The sequence below is a fragment of the Dreissena polymorpha genome, chromosome 3 (assembly GCF_020536995.1).
Source record: "Dreissena polymorpha isolate Duluth1 chromosome 3, UMN_Dpol_1.0, whole genome shotgun sequence".
In the NCBI taxonomy this organism is placed as follows: domain Eukaryota; kingdom Metazoa; phylum Mollusca; class Bivalvia; order Myida; family Dreissenidae; genus Dreissena; species Dreissena polymorpha.
This window is the reverse complement of record NC_068357.1, coordinates 15,419,245-15,444,719: the sequence shown is the minus strand read 5'-3', so window position 1 is coordinate 15,444,719 and position 25,475 is coordinate 15,419,245. Positions and strand designations below refer to the sequence as shown.

General features: G+C 35.6%; 1 protein-coding gene across 5 annotated transcripts in view; it reads right to left on the bottom strand.

Annotated features, from left to right (window-relative positions):
• Window positions 1-897: 897 nt before the first annotated feature.
• LOC127873054 (1-phosphatidylinositol 4,5-bisphosphate phosphodiesterase beta-1-like) overlaps window positions 898-25,475 on the bottom strand; it is a 167,791-nt gene continuing 143,213 nt past the window's right edge. For all 5 annotated transcript variants that reach the window (XM_052416621.1, XM_052416622.1, XM_052416618.1 and 2 more), the window contains 7 exons: window positions 20,868-20,983; window positions 19,376-19,570; window positions 16,853-17,014; window positions 11,335-11,444; window positions 10,718-10,775; window positions 9,930-10,016; window positions 898-9,032 (listed from right to left, as the gene is read on the bottom strand). In XM_052416621.1, the coding sequence (XP_052272581.1) occupies window positions 8,862-9,032; window positions 9,930-10,016; window positions 10,718-10,775; window positions 11,335-11,444; window positions 16,853-17,014; window positions 19,376-19,570; window positions 20,868-20,983 (899 nt within the window). In that variant the 3' untranslated portion in view covers window positions 898-8,861. The remainder of the gene's footprint in view (window positions 9,033-9,929; window positions 10,017-10,717; window positions 10,776-11,334; window positions 11,445-16,852; window positions 17,015-19,375; window positions 19,571-20,867; window positions 20,984-25,475) is intronic.

The following is a 25,475-nucleotide window of genomic DNA, read 5'->3' as shown; positions in this document are numbered from 1 at the left end:
TACACGTAGTAAAAGCGTCATAATGACAAACTCATATCTGCAAGTTAATTATTACGTTTTGGTTTTTGAAAATAAATATTTTCTATGTTGTTGACTTTAAATTGTTTTTGTTTTTCCATCGGAAAATTGTTTGTAATAAATACAATGTTTGATAGCTGTGATGTTATTACACACAAGTAACAGCGATTCATCTTACAAAATCATGGAAATAAAGTATCCAACATGTTTACGGCATTTGACACAACGGACACATGCCACTTATTGTCGAGTTGTAATGTACTTTGAAATTTATTAATTGGAATTTTCTGATTGATACTTGCATATTTTAAAGTAAAGTGGGATGTGTATCATACATACATACATGCATGCATGCATGCATACGCGCGCACACACACAGACAGACAGACAGACAGAGAGAGAGAGAGAGAGAGATGAGAGTTGAGAGAGAGAAGAGAGAGAGAGAGAGAGAGAGAGAGAGAGAGAGAGAGAGAGAGAGAGAGAGAGAGAGAGAGAGAGAGAGAGAGAGAGAGAGAGAGAGAGAGAGAGAGAGAGAGAGACAGAGAGAGACAGAGAGAGAGACAGAGAGAGAGACAGAGACAGAGGGGAGGAGGGAGGGAGGGAGGGAGGGGGGGAGATATTATTGGTATTTTTAAGTGGGTTTGCATCACACAAATTATCATAATCATCCGCATTTGTTAGTATGGGTACTTTGCAAATCATTCCATGTTATCAGTAGACACAGTTTCTTCTTTTTGTCTTGCAATGTTGGAACTTGTCACATTTTATGTACATACAAAATATTAGTTCTGTCCACTCTTTTAACTTATCAGCAAATTAATTCATGGAACTGGCCCAGGACTGATTTCTATTGATGACCCATAAAAACATAACACACAGTTATATTTTTACAAACACTTGTATTTATGCAGTTGGTACATGCTACACATGAAGAATAATTAACAGTAATCAAGAACAAGTATTCATACAAATGGCAATGTCCTAATCACAAGCACCCAATCGGAAAGGACACATGGGGTCATGTTCTGGAAATATTGTGAGATGTTTCTTAAATACAACCCCTTAATAGATCCCTTGCATTTTGTTACAGTGTGTTTACAAACCTACTCTAGTACATGTTTAAGAAAAGCCAACACCAAGTTATATATGCGAAAAAGAAAGAGAATACTATAAATAATTCTGATTATGATATCAGATAACTGTATATCAAACAAAAACAAGTTTTCTAAAATCATTTAATGGAGATATAGATGCAATAAGCCTGATCACTAAACCATCTTCACAACTACAAGGCTTTTTCACATTTCTCAAACTAGGAATGTATCCAAAGGACACGCATGACCCCTATGTATTTCACTGGATATAAAAATCATTGTTGTTTGTCACACATAATGTTAAAATACAATAAAGCAGTTATTGACCTGTCATTTGTAACGCTTGCTTCACATAAAACCTATTTCACATATGTGACATTTACCTTTAAGCAAACACCAATGTTGCATACATGGAATTTTAAACATAAACATTTTTTAAACCCTCATTAAATATACTTCAAAGTGAACACATGTGAAAATACCCAGCAAAGAATGGTGCTTCTCTTTGGAAAATACATTTTGTTCTCTAAACAAATTTAAGCATAAAATGTTGTTACAATTTTGAACAAGGCAGTCCAAGAGAGATATATACCTCCATCCCCAAGATTTTGTTAACCTTGAAGTGGTGAGAGCTATATACCTCCATCCTCAAGATTTTGTTAACCTTGAAGTGGTGATCTTGATTTTAAACAAGCGCGACTGACACAGGCCTTCTGTACATCGGCCACAATGACCTTAAAGTTGTGGTCAAGTTTGGGAATATGGACCAGACAAGTATAACAGGCTTTAACTTTTTACTTTGGAGAATGACCTCCAGCTTAAGCAGGCATGACTGACTGATGCTTTCTGCCCAAAGTTTCATCTAATTTAAACATTTAAACAATGTTTCATGAAAATCCTTTCATGCGAATAGGAGATATGGACCAGACAAGGACAAAAGTCTCCATCTTTTGACATTGATGTATGACCTTAATCTTGAAATCATTACTGACTTATGCCTTCTGCAAATTCTCTAAATGCCCTTTACATTTCATGAAAATCCCTAAAAAAGATAATATGGAGAAGACATAAAAGTGTTATGGACTGATGAATGACAAGGGCATTCCCACAATACATCTGGGGCAAGGGCATTCCCATACCCTGGGCAATGGCATTCACATAATCCCCCTGGGCAATGGCATTCCCATAATCCCTCTACTGATTTGCGTCGGGGGATTATCAATGAACGAACATACCACAGCGGACAGATATAACCAAATCAACAATAAAGGTACATAATTAACAAAATTGGTCACAAACATAGAGCATTGTTTTCATTATTTATATGTATTCCTACTATATGTACAATATATCACAAATATAACAAAGTCTCCAAAGCAGAAACGTTAAACAGGAACATCTCTGCATCATATCCAATAAATTAATTACAATTTGTAAAAAAAATAACATCAGGTCCCAAATTACAGTCAGACCTCTAAAAACAGCGTTCCTACTTAAAGTTTCAAACGTGGTGAAACCGCTAGACAGAAATGTGGTATATTATGTGAACAAAAAGAGTTGATGGCGGATATAAATACGTATAAAATAATGTTTTATATTGCATTTCCCCAAAGCGATGTCTTTCTGTAGCAATATCAATGTTTACAGATATATGCTTTTGCAAACAAAGATAAGAACATGCATGAGTATGATTGATAAACTTCTGATTTTTTTTATCCGCACTTCACTACAAAATTTTAACCTTATCTTTAACATTTAAATGAAAAAAAAGTCCCTTAAAAGCGCTTCTATAACTTACTTTTGAGCTAAACAAAATCAAAACCTATAAAATAATCTGGTGAAATAGAACTAAATACATCACATGGAAAAATAAAATATACATACACACTTCAGTTGTGCATATACGGTCAATACTAACGTGTAAATTGTCAAATATTCTGTTTCTGTTTTGAGTCATTTCTTACATGTACTTAGTAAATGTTTGCACAATAATGTTTGTAAGACACAATAATCAGACTTAATTTTCATGGTTAACTCTAATAGCACTCAGGAAAAGGGAACACATTTTGAATTCAGTTTCATGATCGTTTTATTGGATACAAGTAACTAAGTCAACATATGTGCCTAATTCAGGAAAAACTGGGCTTAATGCATTAGCATAAAGTGTCGTCCCAGATTATCCTGATTAGCCTATGCGGATTGGGACGAAACTTTAGTTATATGCATTAAGGCCCATTTTCCCATATCACCATATATTATGAGTTTTTTGATAGACATACACATGCACTTGACAGACAATTTACATACTCATTACTGTGAGACAAAAAAAGAAGCTTTTTTTTAGAGAAAAAATATGTTATTGTTTATAGCGCAGCAGCTTAGACACTATATCTTTCTTGCACAATTTGAGTATGAAGAAATGTACAGATATGATTAATGTTTTATGTTCCTTACAGAATGGGTATGCAATCTTTGCCAGACCCACCAAAACTATATTGGTATACTAGGATATTAAAACCATTTAATAAATAATATGGAAAATAGGGTTTACAAAAAAACATGTTATTATCTATTTAAAATATTTGAATAGATTAGCTAAAGACAAGATGTGAGCTATAAAAATCACATTTTTACATGAATCCTTACTTAAAATAGGAGAACAGACATAACATATAAAATAATTTATGGCATGCGTACTTATTTTTTTTATTAAAAAGTACAACAAAACCACCAAACCATTGCCCAAGGTATTATTGAAAATGCTTTACAATTTATTTCATGCATCAAAAAACAATCATTGTAAATGTTTGTTGCATGACAAACCCTTATGCCATAGGACTTGATGAGGCTATAATATATCTTGATATAACTTAATTTGTATGACTCCATATAAAAGTTACCTGGACATATATGTAATAATGAGATAGATTGTGGTGAGCTTTCACAATGTAATTGCACCCTTATACCAATGTATTTTATATCAACTCAACAAAAACAATTATTTAATCAACAAGATCACAAAAAATATGAAATCATAACATAGAATTTATTATAACCATTAATAAAATCATTAATAAAAACAAACATACATAACAAGGAAATGGATATTAAAATGCACCACAATTAAACATAATCCGAGTGACATACTGACTGTTTATGTTTTGAAACCACAATCCCTGACTTATTTGCATAAAGACCAAAGAGCTCATTTCATAGATCAAGTCAGCATGCCTGCGATTTTTATCCAAAATCATTGATCAGTCGAATAAACGTGTGTAAAACCAATTAACAATACATTTGTCGATAAAGGAAAGCTTGTAATTTTTGTATAAACATTTGTGTATATACATGACTGTGCACATTGAGGCTCAAACTCAAAACTATAGTACCTGTTATAGAAATAATAAGCAGCTACAACAGTTTTGCACTGAACCCTCGAAAATATCTCAATAATTTCAAGTTATCTGACCAACATGCATCTTTGGAGGGCTAAAACACTTGTGCATGTGCGTTAAATGATTTTGAAGCACTACACTTACCATGACACACATGTTTACAGCACCACAAATGTGTACATCAATAGACACCTACAGAACTACATCTACATATAAATAACACATATCGAAAAGAGCTATACGCATCAAACATTTCAATAAAATGGATCACTACTGAACCGTAAAGATGCATCTACAAAATGGTCCTGTAATTAAATCATTAATGAATGAGATGAAAAAGGTTTAAACATGAGATATTTATGACAGAATCTATATGATCATTTATCTCTCATGACAGATTCCGGGATATCACTCCATAAAATTAAGAAAACATTGACCGCATGAAATCCTAATTCATAACACAGAAGCCTGTTCCTCAATAAGTATAACTCAAGATAAAAATACATATTGTAACATATACAGGAAATGGCGAAATTGGATATAAAGATCATTTACAATTTTCATTTGGGGACAGCTGTTTAAATACAAAGCAATCATACACACAATGATTCCTAACAGTCAAACTAAAAAAATGTTCACATCTAATTATGCACCGAAAGCCTCCACTGGTACCGGTTCAACATTCAAGGGGAATTAAAGACAAGACAAAGCATAACACATATATTGGAATGTAACACTGTGGAAATTAACCTCAGTTATGACCTATATGCACCCTACACGGGCAGCACTACTAAACCAGAATGCAAGGAGAGATTCCACTCAGATTTGCATGAAGCTTTTGGTAAACAAGACATATTGCGATTTGAAGCAGTCAAATTATCATCAAATAATTGCATCATCTTAAAAATAGCAGTGCAAACATGAAATTTACTGACATAACTAAACAGTGTAAAGAATGATTTTTCACTTACAAACTGAAACACATAGAAATACATGTACTGGCTCCATGAAAGACAATTTGAGTGACAAATTTGGTCACAAGAAATAGACTGTCACATAACTAGTAATCAATTGAAATTTGTAGACAATTAAAACTGACTGTTGAAATAATTAATCTGCAAGTGCCATAAACAGCTTGAGTTACTATATGTTCCAGTCATTCTAATTGGATAATCTAAAAGACTGAACAAAGGATAGTGGTTATTGTTGAACTGTTACAAGAATTTTAATAGTCAATAAATAATATGATATTCAAATGAAAACACTGACCCTCATATTTATTCTTTGAACCATATTTAACTCGGTTAAATATGATCGTTAGAAATACAAGCATATTGTAAAGCATGAAACACGGAATTCTGGCTTCTGTAAACAAAGTATTGCAAACACTGTTTGATTTTATCTGTCCATTCCTATTATTCTATTACCAAACTGTTATTGAAATTATGTTGCATAATTGGGTGCTGTGTGTTGATAATATTGCTTGAATTCTTGGCATCCAAAGAGATCAAATGCTTCAAAAATGAGAAACAAGAGGGCCATGGGCCCTAAGGCGCTCACCTGAGACCCAAAGGAACTAAACTATTCTGGGAAGGTGGAAATAAAAGTACTTCATACAGACGAGCATACATACTTAACTTGCGCTTTATAGTTCGATTATTTAGTGTAAAATCTTCAAAAGAGGACAAGTGCTGAGCAGACAGGCGGTAGTACAGACTTAGTGTGCTCTATTATTAAAAAACGTTTTCACTGTTTTTCCATTCAAAGTTATTTAGAACTATGATACTATGATTTTCAAGTAATACTGCATTTCACATATCATACATGACGTACGTCTGTATATAAAATTAATTAGAATAATTGTATTTCTGACTTTCACATAATACTGTATTTCACATATCATACATGTAGGCCTACATGACTTTTGTATATCAATCTGTATTTATGATTTAAAATGAAATTTCATACTTCATTTAAGAGTTAATATTTGTTAATTATTTACATATTATTTAAGTGGTGTTTGTAAACAATTCCTCTACGCTTCTACTCTTTATTTACAACCAATGCAAAACTAAAATGCACTTAAATTGTGAAATTTATTCTCAAATACAAGCTGCATTTAATATCATAAGTATCGCAAATAGTTGGTTTTAAGTACATTTTCTATATCTCTTTAATTCTTGAACAAAGTATATCTGTGAAATGATATGTGTACATGTAGACACGATAGTTTTTTGTCAATAAATGTTCAACAGTAAAGTTGGAGAATATTTCAATCTATTTTTTATTGAACAATATAATTGAATTTTGACAACAGTTGTTGCCTAAGCTGTAAAGGATATTATTACGTACATATCTTTACTTTTTCTTCTTGATATTAATAATATACACTGGGACTTTGTGATAGTTATAAGTTAAATAATAGCCATATTGAGTAAGTTCAATCAGGCATCACTGTACTTAAAGCTAAGAAATATGAAATATCACGCCCATTAAATTTATATATATTGTTTAAACCTTTCTTGGAAATATATAAGTACATAATTTTGCTATTTCAAGAGCTTGCTTCAATGTTGTAATCTGTTCTTTTTATGCAGTCAGCATGCTGATTTTTATACGAAAATAAATGCTAGACAGATGTATTTATGTGTTTATCTCTATATTGATACCACTGCATAGCAATTGCTGTTCCATGCTGTTCACTGCAAAGGGCTGTAAACAAGGGGTAAGGCATCAAGCAACTGTCAGAGATAATGAGGTACCTGTTGTGGCTAATGGTTATTTCATTGGCCTGTGGTCATTAAATTACATGCAACAAAATGTGTGAAAAGTGGCCAGCACAGGAATTTGGGGCCTGACTCTAAACTGTTATATACAGTTGTTTCTCCCCTAAGTAAAATTCTGTGAAATCAATATTACTACTTAAAATATTGAGATTATTTAATAAAGGGTTTTCAGATGGCAAAAATACGTTTGTTGCACTTCATCCCCAACCAATCATCAACATAACAATCCTCTGTTATTATGGCCATGTTTTTCAAATGTTCACGACTACATGTATTTTCAAACTCGTCCGAGGTATCCTCCACATAACCAATGTTTTGACAAAATTTCATAATGATTAGGCAAAAAATGTGACTCCTAGAGTGTTCACAAGCTTTTTTACTATATAAATATAAGGAAAAAGACCCCCCTCCCCCTGGCAGCCATGTTTTTTTACCGATCTGAACCATTTTCAAACTAAACCGTCGTATCCAGGAAACAAATGTTCTGACCAAATTTCATGAAGATTGGACCAAAAATGTGACTTCTAGAGTGTTCAAATGTCTTCACTATATACATATAGAGAAAACTGCCCCGCCCCCTGGCGGCCATGTTTTTTCACCGATCTGGACCATTTTCGAACTCATTCGAGATATCAATAAAACCAATGTTTTAACCAAGTTTCATGATGATTGGGCAAAAACTGTGACTTCTAGAGTGTTCACAAGGTTTCTAATTAGCCATATAAGAAATACTGCCCCGCCCCCTGGTGGACATGTTTTTCAACGGACCGGAACAATTTTTGAACTCAACCAACATATCATTAAGACAAACATTTTGGCAAAATTTACATGAAGATTGGGCATCAAATGTGACTTCTACAGTGTTCACAAGGTTTTTCTATTTTTTGTCCTAGTGGCCTAGTTTTTGACCCAGCATGACCCAGTTTCGAACTCAGTCGAGGTATCATCTGGACAAATGTTCTGACCAAGTTTCATGAAGATCGGATAAGAAATGTGGCCTCTAGAGTGTTCACAAGGTAAAATGTTGACGACGCATGCACGCACGATGCATGCACGACGAACAACGGACAAAAGGCGATCCCAAAAGCTCACGATGAGCACAACTGAGCATGTTGTGCTCAGGTGAGCTAAAAATAAGATTTCAAATTAAATTAAAAATATTTAATGGCCAACAACAGACAATTTATAACAACAACTTTGTAGCAGGAGATCAAGAAAGTTCTCTTAAAATTGATTCCCAAGTCAAGAAGAGCACAAGAATTTTGCGAACATGAAGTGAAAAACACAGCTGAGTATGTACTCACCAACACATTGTCAACATTTATAACTGAACTTTAAAATATTCTTTAACTAAGCTCATCAGCATACATAAGAGAAGATTTTTTTTAATCAAGTCTTAGGACAATTTTCAAACAAATTTGTTGGCAGAAAAGTAATAAGGTATTTGCACAGGCATGTTCTAAAAATGTTCCAAACCCCAGCAAACTGAAAAAAAAACCTTCACATTTATGCGAGAGAGAGTACAGTTTCTATCAGTTATGCTCCCTGTGCTGCATAAATTGTGCATGCTATAAGTGGGTCTTGATCACATGCTCGCTGCCCCCATTCAAGGGGGAGAGGTCAGGGTCCATGGGGTCACGTGACCTTGGCATTGTCAGGTCAAGCTCTAGTAGGTGGCGGTGTTGCTCCTTCAGACGCGCACATTTCTGATTGAACTCATCAACTAGTTTTTTCTCCATCTGAAAGTAAATAGCCTTAAACTGTGTTATATTGTTTATTTGAGCCTCGGTTTGGGAAAACCTGGCTGAATGCATTTGCAGAAAGTGGCATCCCAGGTTAGCCTGTGTAGTCTGCACTGGCTTATTAGGGACAAAACTTTGCTTTTAAGGTAATTTTTGTTCAATAGCGAAAGTATAGTTTAGGCAGAAAGTGTGGTCTCTGATGAGCAAAACTTGTATGTTAGGGTCATTGATCCCAGTGACGTAAATTTGCTAAAATAATCTGTGCAAACTACACAGGCTTATATGGGAAGTCATTTTTTGCAAATGCATTTAACCCAGTTTTCCCAGTACAAGGTACCACTTTTTCCAGTGAAATCGCAATGATCACCAGTAATAAGGGCACATTCTGATTGATAAGTATTGATAAGTGCTCTAATTGAATCCAAGGTAATGGGAGAATGGTTGTTGAAAGAATAACCAATCCTTACAAAAGTGTCGAAGCTTAGCGGTAATAACATCACTATGAAAAAATCACAGTATCCATTGAAAACAAAACTTATTAATTCTCACGATTTTAAATTGATGTTCTAAACAAAGATTGTTATACAACACATTTACTCATATAAGCCTTGTTCTGAGAAAAATGGGCTTAATGCATGTGCATAAAGTGTCATCCCAGATAAGCCTGTGCAGTCCGCACAGGCTTATCAGGGACGACCCTTTCCGCTTAAACTTGATTTTCGGTAAGGAGGGACTTCCTTGAAACTAAAAATACCATAAAAGCGGAAGTGTCGTCCCTGATTAGCCTGTGTGGACTGCACAGGCTTATCTGGGAAGACACTTTACGCACAAGCATTATGCCCAGTTTTCTCAGAACGCGATTCATATAAAAACATCTAGTGTACAAGACTGTACCTCTGCTTTATCAAACACCAGCTGGTCCTTAATGTCTTCCTGTTTCTTTCTCAGATCGTCTAGACGGTTGTCTAACATCTCCTTAAGCTGAACATATAGTTATTTTATGCTATATTGTTCATTATAAAACATATTAGCCTTTCTCTAAGAAAAGGTCGCTTAATGCATAAGTGGAAAGTTTTGTACCAGATTAGTCTATGCAGTCTGCACAGTCTTATCAGGGCCAACACTTTTCACTTTAAAGGTATTACTTAATTAAAGACCTTTCTTCTTAGTGAAAAATCAAGTTAAGGTGGAAAATGTCATCCCTGATTAGCCTGTGCTGCCTGCATAGGCTTATCTGAGATGACACTTTATACACAAGCATTAAGCCCTGTTTTCCCTGATAGAGACTCAAACAAGTAAGATAAATAGAAAATAACAGGTTATGGCATTATTCTTTAGTAATATACCAGGTGAGGCTTAGAATATGATAATGAAGTACCAAAGAGAATGAGCAGTTTAACCATTTCCCAAGTGAAGTAAAAATGGCTATGTGCAAACAGTATAAAACCAGAACAGCCTGCGAGTAACTCGCAGTGTGTTCAGGTTTTATGCTGTTTGCTGCTCGTCAGTATCTTAGGGTTAGAAATGAAGCCTTTAAAATTTGAATCTAGTAAGAAAGGTCTTTAATTAAATTTAACTTCCTAAGGGACTACAAATGAGTAAAAACACGTATCTAAGTTGTAAAAGGTTAATGATTCGTTAGAACAATTTTGAGAAAGCATCTATTACAAAATCAACCATACCTTTTGCCTCTCAGCCACTACAGTGTCAATGTGCCTTTTCTGGTTTTCTCGTTTTAATCTGAATAGAAGCATCCACTTATGAGTTCAATGAGATAGTCATTAAATGAATCACCATATTATGATTTCCATAAATTTGTGTTATTTACTGAAACACCCACTAACAAATTAGATGAAATATTGTCATTGATTGAAACATTCATTTATAAATTCAATTAAATAGTGTGATTAGGTGAAACAACTTTCAATGCTCTATACATCAAAAATGAATATTTAATGTTGACATTTGTTAAATTATTATCAAAATTGATATCTATGACACCAATTCCAGAATAAATTTAAGTAAATTTATGATGAAATGATATTATTTTTATAATTTAATGAGAATTAATTTTGATTTCACATTTAACCAGAATGTGTTCTACAGCTATTGCCAACAATAGATTCTTCCTTTACAACAAATTGAAACAAACAGAAAAACAAGAAACACGATTAATTTCCTCCATTTTCAAATTTGTGTTAAGAAACAAATGCATATGAATTGTATTCGTAAATAAAGATTCAAGCAGACCTAAATATTACAACAAAAACAACAAGCACAATGTTCAAAGTAAACATACCTGCTAACTGCCTGTTTGTCTTTTGATTTTTTCTGTAGTTGTTTCATCTCCTCTTTTGTTCTGGCATCCATTTGTTTAGTGAGTTCCTTAACTTCATGGTCATGAATAGCCTGGAATACATTGGTCATATATTGTGGGCATCAATACTTAATCATGAAGAGACGATACAACTTATTCCACATACTTTAGGAAGACCATTTTAACCCTTTCCAACGCAGAAGCCAAGTAAAAATGGCTATTGGCAAACAGCATAAAACCAGAACAGCCTGTGAGTAACTCGCAGTCTGTTCAGGTTTTATGCTGTTTGCTGCTCATCAGTATCTAATTGTAGGAAATGAAGGCTTTAAATCTTGAATCTAGAAATAAAGGTATTAAAATAAATTTAATTTTATAACAGACTACAAATGCGTAACAAAAGGGTCATGGGCCCTAAGGCGCACACCTGAGACCCAAAGGAACTAAACTATTCTGGGAAGGTGGAGTTCAAAATAATAAAAGTGCTTCATACAGACGGGCGTACATACTTAACTTGCGCTTTATAGTTCGATTATTTAGTGTAAAATCTTCAAAAGAGGACGAGTGCTGAGCAGACAGGCTGTAGTACAGACTTAGTGTGCTCTATTATTAAAATACGTTTTCACTGTTTTTCCATTCAAAGTCATTTAGAACAATGATACTCTGATTTTCAAGTAATACTGCATTTCACATATCATACATGACGTACATCTGTATATAAAATTAATTAAAATAATGGTATTTCTGACTTTCACATAATACTGTATTTCACATATCATCCATGTAGGCCTACATGACTTTTGTATATTAAACTGTATTTATGATTTAAAATGAAATTTCATACTTCATTTAAGAGTTAATTTTTGTTAATTATTCACATTTGTAAGTGTTGTTTGTAAACAATTCCTCTACGCTTCTACTCTTTATTTACAACCAATGCAAAACTAAAATGCATTTTAATTGTGAAATTTATTCTCAAATACAAGCTGCATTTAATATCATAAGTATCGCAAATAGTTGGTTTTAAGTACATTTTCTCTATCTCTTTAATTCTTGAACAAAGTATATCTGTGATATGATATGTGTACATGTAGACACGATAGTTTTTTGTCAATTAATGTTCAACAGTAAAGTTGGAGAATATTTCAATCTATTTTTTATTGATCAATATAATAGAATTTTGACAAAAGTTGTTGCCTAAGCTGTAAAGGATATTTTTACGTACATATCTTTACCTTTTCTTCTTGATATTCATAATCTACACTGGGACTTTGTGATAGTTATAATTTAAATAATAGCCATATTGAGTAAGTTCAATCAGGCATCACTGTACTTAAAGCTAAGACAAGAGGGCCAAGATGGCCCTAGTTTGCTCACCTGAGAGGAGTCGGTTCATTCAATCTTTACCAAATGTCAAACTTGACCTAGATATTGTCCAGACAAACATCCTGGACAAGTTTCATCATTATTTCATCTGCAAGTCATGATCAATATACCTATGAAGTTTCATGATCCTAGGCGTAAGCATTCTTGAGGCATCCAGAAACCATTTTTGTTAGTTGAGTCACTGTGACCTTGACAGCCATTGTGTGAATACGTAATTTGGCACTGTGACATTGACCTTTGACCTGATAATCAATAGGGGTCATCTGGGAGTCATGATCAATATACCTATGAAGTTTCATGAACCTAGGCATAAGCGTTCTTGAGTTATCATACAGAAACCATTTTTCTATTTCAGGTCACCATGACCTTGACCTTTGACCAAGTGACCTGAAAATCAATAGGGGTCATCTGCAAGACATGATCATTGTACCTAAGAAGTTTCATGATCCTAGGCATAAGCGTTCTTGAGTTATCATCCCGAAACCATTTTACTATTTCGGGTCACCCCTACCTTGACCTTTCACCTAGTGACCTGAAAATCAATAGGGTTCATCTTCGAGTCATGATCAATGTACCTATGAAGTTTCATGATCCTAGGCATAAGCGCTCTTGACTTATCATCTGGACACCTTTTTTTTGGGGGGGTCACTGTGACCTTAACCTTTGACCTAGTGACCTGATAATCAATAGGGGTCATCTACGAGTCATGATCAATGTACCTATGAAGTTTCATGATCCTAGGCCTAAGCGTTCTTGAGTTATCATCCGGAAACCATTTTACTATTTTGGGTCATCGTGACCTTGACCTTTGACCTAGTGACCTGAAAATCAATAGGGGTCCTCTCGAGTTATGATCAATGTACCTATGAAGTTTCATGATCCTAGGCCTAAGCGTTCTTGAGTTATCATCCGGAAACCATTTTACTATTTCGGGTCATCGTGACCTTGACCTTTGACCTAGTGACCTGAAAACCAATAAGGGTTATCTGCGAGTCATGATTAATTTAGCTATGAAGTTTCATGATCCTAGGCATAAGCGTTCTTGAGTTATCATCCGGAAACCATTTTACTGCTTTGGGTCACCGTGACCTTGACCTTTGACCTAGTGACCTGAAAATCAATAGGGGTCATCTGCGAGTCATGATCAATGTACCTATGAAGTTTCATGATCCTAGGCCTAAGCGTTCTTGAGTTATCATCCGGAAACCATTTTACTATTTTGGGTCATCGTGACCTTGACCTTTGACCTAGTGACCTGAAAATCAATAGGGGTCATCTCGAGTTATGATCAATGTACCTATGAAGTTTCATGATCCTAGGCCTAAGCGTTCTTGAGTTATCATCCGGACACCATTTCACTATTTTGGGTCATCGTGACCTTGACCTTTGACCTAGTGACCTGAAAATCAATAAGGGTTATCTGCGAGTCATGATCAATGTTGCTATGAAGTTTCATGATCCTAGGCATAAGCGTTCTTGAGTTATAATCTGGAAACCATTTTACTGCTTTGGGTCACCGTGACCTTGACCTTTGACCTAGTGACCTGAAAATCAATAGGGGTCATCTGCGAGTCAGATCAATGTATCTATGAAGTTTCATGATCCTAGGCCTAAGTGTTCTTGAGTTATCATCCGGAAACCATTTTACTATTTAGGGTCATGGTGACCTTGACCTTTGACCTAGTGATCTTAAAATCAATAGGAGTCATCTGCGAGTCATGATCAATGTACCTATGAAGTTTCATGAACCTTGGCATTAGCGCTCTTGAGTTATCATCCTGAAACCATCTGGTGGACGGACAGACCAACATGAGCAAAACAATATACCCTCTCTTCTTCGAAAGGGGGGGGGAGCATAATGAGAAAACTGCCCCCCTCCCAGCAGCCATGTTATTCAACTGACCGGAACCATTTTTTGAACTCAACTCTTGTATCAAGGAAACAAATGTTCTGACCAAATTTCCTGAAAATTGGGCCAAAAGTGTGACAAAAATGTAAATGCCCCGCCCACTGGCAGCCATGTTTTTTTCACCAATCCCGACCATTTTCAAACTCATCCAAGATATCAATAAAACCAATGTTTTGACCAAATTTCATGATGATTGGGCAAAAATTGTGACTTCTAGAGTGTTTACAAGGTTTCTCTATAGCCAAATAGGGAAAACTGCCACTATATACATATAGAGAAAAATGCGCAGCCCACTAGCGGCCATGTTTTTTCACCGATCTCGACCATTTTCGAACTCGTCCGAGACATCAATTGAACCAATGTTTTGACCAACTTTCATGATGATTGGGCAAAAATTGTGACTTCTAGAGTGTTTACAAGGTTTCTCTAATGCCAAATAAGGAAAACTGCCCCGCCCACTGGCGGCCATGTTTTTCAACACACAGGAACCACTTTTGAACTCAATCAAGATATCATTAAGACAAACATTTTGACAAAATTACATGAAGATTGAACATAAAGTGTGACTTCTACAGTGTTTACAAGGTTTTTCTTTTTTTTGACCTAGTGACCTAGTTTTTGACTGGGCACAACCCAGTTTCGAACTCGGCCGAGATTTTATTGGGGCGAAGCTTTTGACCAAGTTTCATGAAGATGGGACAAGAAATGTGGCCTCTAGAGTGTTTACGAGCAAATGTTTACGGACAGACGGACGGACGGACATACGACGGACAAAGACTGGTCAGAAATATATGAGTACATAATTTTGCTATTTTAAGAGCTTGCTTCAATGTTGTAATCTGTTCTTTTTATGCAGTCAGCATGCGGATTTTTATACGAAAATAAATGCCAGACAGATGTATTTATGTGTTAATCTCTATATTGATACCACTGTATAGCAATTGCTGTTCCATGCTGTTCACTGCAAAGGGCTGTAAACAAGGCGTTAGGCATCAAGCAACTGTCAGAGATAATGAGGTACCTGCTGTGGCTAATGGCTATTTCATTGGTCTGCAGTCATTAAATTGCATGCAACAAAATGTGTGGAAAGTGGCCAGCACAGGAATTTGGGGCCTGACTCTAAACTGTTATATACAGTTGTTTCTCCCTTAAGAAATTTTCTGTGAAATCAATATTACTACTTAAAATATTGAGATTATTTAATAAAGGGTTTTCAGATGGCAAAAATACGTTTGTTGCACTTCATCCCCAACCAATCATCAACATAATAATCCTCTGTTATTATTGCCATGTTTTTCAAATGTTCACGACTATTTTCAAACTCGTCCGAGGTATCCACATAACCAATGTTTTGACCAAATTTCATGATTATGATTATGCCCTGGCAGCCATGTTTTTTTACTGATCTGAACCATTTTCAAACTCAACCGTTGTATCCTGAAAACAAATGTTCTGACCAAATCTCATGAAGATTGGACCAAAAATGTGACTTCTAGAGTGTTCAAATGTTTTCACTATATACATATAGAGAAAACTGCCCCGCCCCCTGGCGGCCATGTTTTTTCACCGCTCTGGACCATTTTTGAACTCATCCGAGATATCAATAAAACCCATGTTTTGACCAAGTTTCATGATGTTTGGGCAAAAACTGTGACTTCTAGAGTGTTCACAAGGTTTCTCTATAGCCATATTAGGAATACTGCCCCGCCCCCTGGTGGCCATGTTTTTCAATGGACCGAAACCATTTTTGAACTCAACCAACATGTCATTAAGACAAACATTTTGACAAAGTAACATGAAGATTGGGCATCAAATGTGACTTCTACAGTGTTCACAAGGTTTTTCTTTTTTTTGACCTAGTGACCTAGTTTTTGACCCAGCATGACCCACTTTCGAACTCGGTCGAGGTAGCATTGCGACAAATGTTCTGACAAAGTTTCATGAAGATAGGACAATAAATGTGGCCTCTAGAGTGTTCACAAGGCAAATATTGACGACGCAGGCACGCACGACACTTTCGACCTAAATTGGATTTTTTTTAAAAGAGACTTCATTTAAACGAAAAATGTCATAAAAGCGGAAAGTGTCGTCCCTGATTAGCCTTTGCGGACTTCACAGGCTTATCTGGGCCGACACTTTACGCACATGCATTATGCCCAGTTTTCTCAGAACACGACTCAAATGAACAGCCTACAAGAGAGCACCTACTTTAAGTTTGTGTTCGTGCTCCTTATGGTCTTGGTCCATCACTAGCTGCAGTGTGTCGTAAATGGGGTCACTGTGCCTCAGACTCAGGTCCAGCTCCCGCTTGTATTGGTCCATGCACAGGTTTACAAACACCTCCGCCTGCGACTTTTGTAGTACCTTCAGCTGAAATAGGACACAAGAGTTTGTATTGGTCCATGCACAGGTTTACAAACACCTCCGCCTGCGACTTTTGAAGTACCTTCAGCTGAAATAGTACACACAGTTTGTATTGGTCCATACACAGGTTTACAAACACCTCCGCCTGCAACTTCTAATGTACCTTCACTGAAATAGTACACAGAGTTTGTACAGGTCCATGCACAGGTTTATAAAAAACCTCTGCCTGCGACTTCTAAAGTATATTCACTGAAATAGCACACAGAGTTTGTATTGGTCCCTGCACAGGTTTACAAACACCTCCCCCTGCGGCTTCTAATGTACCTTCACTGAAATAGCAAACAGAGTTTGTACAGGTCCAAGCACAGGTTTACAAACACCTCCGCCTGCGACTTTTGAAGAACCTTCCCTGAAAAAGTACACAGAGTTTGTATTGGTTTATGCACAGGTTAAAAACACCTCCGCTAGCAACTTTTGAAGTACCTTCAACTGAAATAGTACACACAGTTGTATTTAGAGAACAAACACATTTAGTTCATCTTATCCAGCTCAGTTAATTGAACCTATGTAAGTATAATATTAAAATACTTAACTTCTAAGATTTTATTTGTCAAAAAGGTTAATTTTTTCCAAATCCAAAGGACACCAGCCCAATTCCCAAAATGGTGAAAATAATTGGTGACATCTGCATTAACTTCAGCTGAAATGATAGAGATAAATAGTTTATGAGTATTAAAAAAAGATAGCTTGAGTGGAAACACCACACTTATCTGACCAGCAGGTAGAAAGTCAACAGCTGACAGTAGAAGAGCCACCAAAAATCCCTGTAAGAACAAAGTGACAGCTGACTGTGAGCAAAGTATGAATGTTAAACATGATACTGTGATATGTTTAACCTGTTATTGTGATATGTTTAACGTGATATTGATTACACTGCAGTCATCAACCTAAAGAAACAAACTGATTGAAGACTTGAACAATGGCAACACTTACAAACTGGCAAAGACTTGACCTAGCATCATAGTGTATGGCCTGTTTTGACCCAGATTCAATCATGGCTCTGATATTTTTTAAATAAACATTCTGACCAAATTTCATTCAGATTAAGTCATAAATGTGGCTTTTGGAGTGGAAATATTGGTTTTCTAACATTTGAACTGGTAACCTATTTTTTCACAAACATGACAGATTCTAAATAACAATTCTGACAATTCATTGAGTCATAAATGTGGCTTCTAAAATGTTATCTCTAAGATTTTTTAAAGATAAAAGTAGCCTCTAGAGTGGTAACAAGGTGTTTCTTCGATTTGACACCTGATTCAAACAAGGCCTTAATATTGTCAAGATTAACATTTCAATATAGTTTCATCAAGATTGAGTTATAATTGTGGCCTATAGAGTGATAACATCGTGTTTCTTAGATTTGACAAGGTGACCTAGTTTTTGGAAAAGCATGACCCAGATTTAGTTTAGTTTAAACCCATTTATTTTAGCTCGATTGCATCAAAAGCCTTAGACTTATTGAAACGCTCTCGAGTCCATTTCCTGGGCCAAGAACCAGTACTTGGTGTCTTTGGGGGAGATCAAAAGAACGCTCCCATAGTGGGGATTAAACCCATGACCTACCAGTGCCAATTGTATAAATCTGAATAACTCTTATCCAACGGATAACTTTTGGTTATCCTATCATGAAATTTAAGATAACCAAAAGTTATCCGCTGGACAAGAGTTATCAAGATTTATACAATTGGCTACCTGTCAATAGGCGGAGATTTATAAAATTGGCTACCTGTCAATAGGCGGACGTCATAAACCCAGATTTGAACTCATACTAGATATTGACATGATAATCAAACTGACAACGTTTCATCACGATTGAGTCATTTATTTTACTTCTGGAGTGGCAACAATTTTTCTCTATGATGTGATACGTTAAAGTAGTTTTGGGATGCAAATAACCAAGATTCAAACTTGGCGGACACATTGTCAACAGAAACATAACTTACAAGTTTTATTAAGATTCAGTTATGAAATTGGCCTCTAGAAAGGTAACCTAGTTTTTGTATGTACATTACCCAGATTTGAGCTTGACCTAGATATTGTCAAGCTAAAAATTCTGACCAAGTTTTGCTAAGATTAAGTCGTAAATGTAGCCTCTAGAGTGAAAACAAGGTTTTTCAAAAGATTTGACCCATCAATCTAGTTTTTTTGAGGCACTTGACCCTAATTTAAAATCAGCTTAAATATTGTCAAGACAAAAATTCTGACCTGTTTTCACCCAATGGTCCTAGAACCAGGCTCAAATATTTTTTTTGAAAACAAGCATCACTGAACAATAAAATTAACACCCCAACATTAACCACTCACATCTTGTTCATGCTGTAGAAGGAGCTCGTCTAGCTTGGCAGCATTCTCCTTCTCGACCTCGGGAGCCGACCCTGACTTCGACGCTCTCTTCACCAGCTTCGAGTGTGTCTTGCTGATGTTTGCCAACTCCTTCTGCTGCTGCGCTAGAAGCTTCTCCTCTCGTATACTGTGCATCTCTCGCAGGCTGTCTTGTTCCTGCAAATTACCAAAGACATTGAGAATGCTTGGTTGATTAGTTTTAACTGAAATATAAAACGGTTTCCTGTTCCTTTAAATCACCAAAATCATTGAGAAGCTTGGTTAGTTCCTTTTAAATAAAAGATTAGAGTTTCATGTCAATATAAGTTACCAACAACATTAAGAACCTAACTTGAGTTAGTTTTAACTAAAATAGCTAAAGGTTAATTATAGCTCAATTGAATCTGAAACCTAAGGCTTATTTGTACATTCTAGGGTTTATTTACTGAGAAGAACTGTTTAGTACATGGTGTTTGAAAAGAAGATCATACAAATACTCCAAAAGTGAGAACTGAACTGGAATCTTTCTGATAGCTAGGAAGGCACCACAAAAGTTGTGCAACGCTGTGAAAACTTGGTTTGTGTTGAATAAAAGTTGTTTACGGAGGCTTTAAACAACTGGAACCTCACGTCTTAAATTAATATAATTTTATGCCTTGATTTACAAGATAATTTTAAGACAAATGATATATAACAAAAACATGACATGATGTAAACAAGATGTGGTCATTTGAATGTGCGTTTTTTTTTGTGCAAGTAACATGCAAATTATTTATACAATAACTTGACTGAACTTTGCATGAAAATAGGCACAATGTTATAAGGCTTTTGTTGAATCAATTTTGATCTTTGACCTCTAAACATGACATTGACCATTGAAGTAGCCAGATGGGTATTACACAAAACACATTGTCTTATAATGGTTGACATCTTTGCCATGTTATTTCAAAATCCATCAAAAAATTGTAATGTTATAATAAAAACAATAATATTACGGTTGAATTTGAACTTGAACGGCTATACAAAGTGTGATCTTGAATAATCAAGTAGGAAGACAGGTTTTACACACAACAAGCAGTGTAACGACAGAGGTCATTTGTAGATTTCAAAATACATGTATATGGTAAAGTTATGGCTGAGACAGGAATGTTCAAGCTGTGTAATGGCAAAATTTGATCCTTGACCTCTTAGTCTGATCTTGACCTTTGATGTAGGGCCACAGGTTTACATGAGAAATGTCGTCTTATGTTGCTTGAAAATTGTGCCCATTCAATATCCCTCAGTTTACGGCAAACACATGGCTGAGACAGGAAGCTTTGTATAGACAAACACAGACTGACACAGTGGCTGTTACATACGGTCTTCTTCAAAAGAGGACATAAAAAAAGACGTATTCTGCATAAATGGAAATTCATCTCCGATACACAACAGCTGTGGGATTTTAAATTCTGGTCAAACCTTGAGAGATTTTTACCTTTTCATGTTTCTTCTTTAGTATTTCCAGATCTTTTTCTCTTTTGTGTAGCATTTTCAGGTGTGCTTTCTCCTTCTGTAGCTCTCTAAGGGGGGTGGGCGTCAACAAGTTGGGTTCTAAAAAAACAGTGCTCAATGTTAACAATGATCTGATGTAAAATTTAAGTTACAAGTTACTCGCAACTGAACTTTGAACTCATAACAAAAGTAACATTTATCATTAATTTGTTCCTTAAAGGAAGGACTTAGTTTTGAAAGATTGAAAGAATATAAATATGAACAAGAGCTTTTGAAAGATTGAAAGAATATAAATATGAACAAGAGCACCGCATAATGGGTGCCACGCTCGGCTGCGAGAGCTTGTCAGAATTTCTTTTTTTTTTTTTTTTTTAGAGGTCACAGTGACCTTGACCTTTGACCTAGTGACCCAACAAGAGATGTGTTCGTCAGAAACGCAATGCCCCCTACTGCGCCGCATTGAAATAAAATTTCTATTTATTATTTGGCAGGGTCTCACAGTCAATTATGACCATGTCAGACATCACTGACAACCAAGGCCTGTGGTTTAAAAGAGATCATAGCCAGAGTTGATCATGTATCTATGGACATAAGTCCACATGTATGTAATGAACATCAAAGAAATTATAATTATATCATTAAAAAAAAAAACTTTGACAAATCAATCATTAAATAATCAAAATAATAAATCTGTACAGTAACTGTAAAAAGAACATCAATTCTTGGTAAGAAAATATATAATATGAGATTTATAATTATATAAATTACTTCCCTTGAAAATAATTGTCTGTAACAAATCTCTATTTTTAGTAGCAAATAATTAAAAGCAACTACCGTGACTGCAGATTCACCACTCAAAATGTGCAGCTCCATGAGATACACATGCATGCCAAATATATACAGTGGCTATGTTTAATATTTAATAATTTTCTCCCTTTTTTAAGCTTATTACTTCCCTTAAATCTCTATTTTTTTCCGTAAACCGTAAAGGATGACCTTGACCTTTTACCACAATGTGTTTGTCAGAAACACAATGCCGCCTAATGCGCCGCTTTGATTTATTTAACAAAAATATTAGGTGGGCAGGTCAGATAACTATGTCCATTTAAAGCTTATTACTTCCCTTGACTTTGTTTTTTTGACCCTAGACCTTGAAGGATGATGTTCACCTTGAAATTTTACCACTCAAAATGTGCAGCTCCATGAGATACACATGCATGCCAAATATCAAGGTGCTATCTTCAATATTAAAAAAGTTATGGCCAATGTTAAGGTTTTAGCACAATGCCTACGGCGAACAACGAGCTGGCTATGACAATAGCTCGGGTTTGCTCCGAAAACAGCCCTGCTAAAAATTACTAAATTACATTTTTTATAGAGATTGGTGATTAGCAAAACAATTCTTCATTTATTTAATCCTAACTAAATTGTGTTGTACTGATGTTTAATAAGACCATGGGACCAGGTTTTTGAAGGTTTTGTCAATAAACACTTATTTGAAGGAATTATAAATACAAATATACACAAATAAACTAATGCTACATATTATGGTATAAAGAACTCATCATATCTAATTATATATGTGACTGTGTTAATGTTTCGTTGCAAACCACCCTAAGAGTATAATTATGTCTCTTTGGACATTGTATTACACTGTAACTCCAATATAGCGCGGTCAATGGGGTCCAAGCCGCGAAACAGCGTTATAACGGATCCGCGTTATAGGTTTTTAGCTCATTAACTGCAGGGCGCTATAAAAAAAAACAGGTATAGAATAGCCTATAATATAGGTCATGTATATTGCCATGCTGTGTTGACGCAAATACATGCATATAAACCGAATCGTATCGATAACAGTATACATACCGCTTTTCTTATGTGCACATTTATCCGATAATCCAATAAAATTGCAACATCACTTAAAAATAATAATGTTGAACATTAATGACGATATATGTTTAAGAAATTCGTAAACACAACCGTACGCATAGATCTATATGCCATTTTCAGAAGTGTTAAGAGTACAGTGCATTATGGTGCAGATAATTCATTGGACGAGCGACTTTAAATTTAGATTGAATGCAATACGACTCATGTACAAAAAATGTTTTATTGCGTCATACGCATGCAAAAAACGTGTTTCCCGGGGACTTTCTGATACCGCGCGAAAATGAAAGTGAAACTCTGTTGACAATTGCCGGTACACTGCGTTCGCATGTAAATAAATCGTCTGCATTATTTAATTTCTTATACACGAACTGAAAGATTAAATGACATAATACTAGAATGATAATGAAATGACAGAAAAAGTTGTTTTATACAGTAGGCAGTATATTTCACAGCCGCTCATTTAACATAGTCAAACTGCAACCATATCAAAGTAAGAATGTTTCAATCGTTTTGAATTACTTGAATTGTATAACTATCCCGCTTGCACTTAACTTATGGAAGTTATCGCACTGAACCGCTCTGATGAGGAATACATGTAATAAACACTGACACGCGAGTTTTTCACACCTTTATTGACATTACACAACAGATTAACACCAATTAGCTGTCGGTGTTGTTTAACCTCGAGGCGATTATAATCGGTTCAACGGACGGTTGAATAAAGCAATCAACATGACTGTGATTGCCGCCATCTTTGAATTGTCTGAAAATACATGAAATTGCATAATACGGATTTGAATCAGAAATCAAATGGACGGTTGGAGAAAAAATGGGATCCAAGCACCCTCCGCGTTATATTGGATTCAGCGTTATAACGGAGCGCTTTATATTGGAGTTACAGTGTATGTAAAACTCTTCAAATCCTACAATGTTTTTATTGTAGGGCAGGACAAAAATTACAAACAAACCTGTCTTAAGGATAATACATAATGTTTTGTAAATTGTAGACATAATATAGCATGTCTCTGTTCTTAAACAATACAAGGAAAAGTGCGCAGAAGTCAGCAACTAGGATAAAGTAAAGAACCCTTCAAAGGAAAGAAATCCTGTAATGGCCACAATACATATTACACTATAATACAACTTGCATATCAGCTTCCCTCTAAGAAAATGTGCCTTATGTGTCGTCCTAGATTAGCCTGTGGGCAAAACTTTTCCTTTTATTGTATTTTTTGTTTCTTCTCAGCAAAAATACAGTTTAGGGGGTGATGTTTCGATACAGATAAGCCTGTGCAGACTACACAGGCTAGCAGACTATACAGGCTAGCAGACTGCACAGGCTAGCAGACTACACAGGCTAGCAGACTACACAGGCTAGCAGACTACACAGGCTAGCAGACTGCACTGGCTAATCTGGGACAATACTTTATTTTCCCAGAGGGAGGCTAAAATTTAACAATATGTGTCGTGTTCTGAGAAAACTGGGCTTAATTCATGTGCGTCAAGTGTCCTCCCAGATTAGCCTGTGCAGTCCGCACAGGCTAATCAGGAACGACACTTTCCCCTTTAATGGTAGTTTTAGTTTCAAGGAAGTCCCTCCTTACTGAAAATCAAGTTTGGGCGGAAAGTGTCGTTCCTGATTATCCTGTGCGGACTGCACAGGCTAATCAGGGACGACACTTTACGCACATTAATTAAGCCCAGTTTTCTCAGAACAAGACACATATACTCTGCAGACAGTACTCGATATATGACTTAAAATTTTACCACCATATGAACAACTCTTCAGATAGCCTAAGACATAGGAATTGTAAAACACACATCTGGAGCTGTCAATGAATTAGAATTGCATGGACATTTAAAATAGTAACAGTCGTCTACCTTATTGTTTGCTTATCACAGACATCAAAATTGTCATGACATGGAGCAGTTTTTAAAAAACAAGAAAGCCATGATGGTTCTCAATCGCCCTCCTGAGCATGGGAAATTAAACTGTTGTACCAGACATATAACACCCAGAGTAAATACAGTCAAAACTGAGAACAGCTGTCAGTCATGGGGAATGACCAAAGTGACTGTTGTCGATGAGTGACCACTATTTTCAGATCACAACTTTTTAAATGGTTGGTCAGTTGGAAGTATTGCTACGTTTTTACCCACCCAGTCGTACAGAAAGTACAGTATAACTGTATCTTTCAAATTCAAAGAAAAAGATGCAATAATTTTGTTAAATTTTTGTTAGTTTGTTATAAAAGTTGCAATTCATTGTATATTTTTCCTGAAGAGACGATCACTTATCCTTTTATCCCCGTCTTTTAACAACACTCGCCAGCTTAGTGTTGTTTTCAGCACCTTATCAAGGATAAAGATCAATTGACTTTGTCACGCACTCATGCTTTGTTGTTATGAATGCAGCTGATAATTGCAACTACACTGTAACTCCAATATAGTGCGGTCCGTTATAACGCTGTGTCCAATATAACGCGGGGGGTCCTTGGATCCCGTTTTTTCTCCAACCTTCCATTTCTGATTCAAATCCTTGTTTAGCAACTTCATGTATTTTCAGAAAATTCAAAGAAGCCGGCAATCACAGCTTGATTGCTTTATCCGTCCGTTTAACTGATCAATTAGAGGTTAAACGACACTCGACAGTTCATTGGTGTTAATCTGTTGTGTAATGTCAATAAAGGTGTGAAAACTT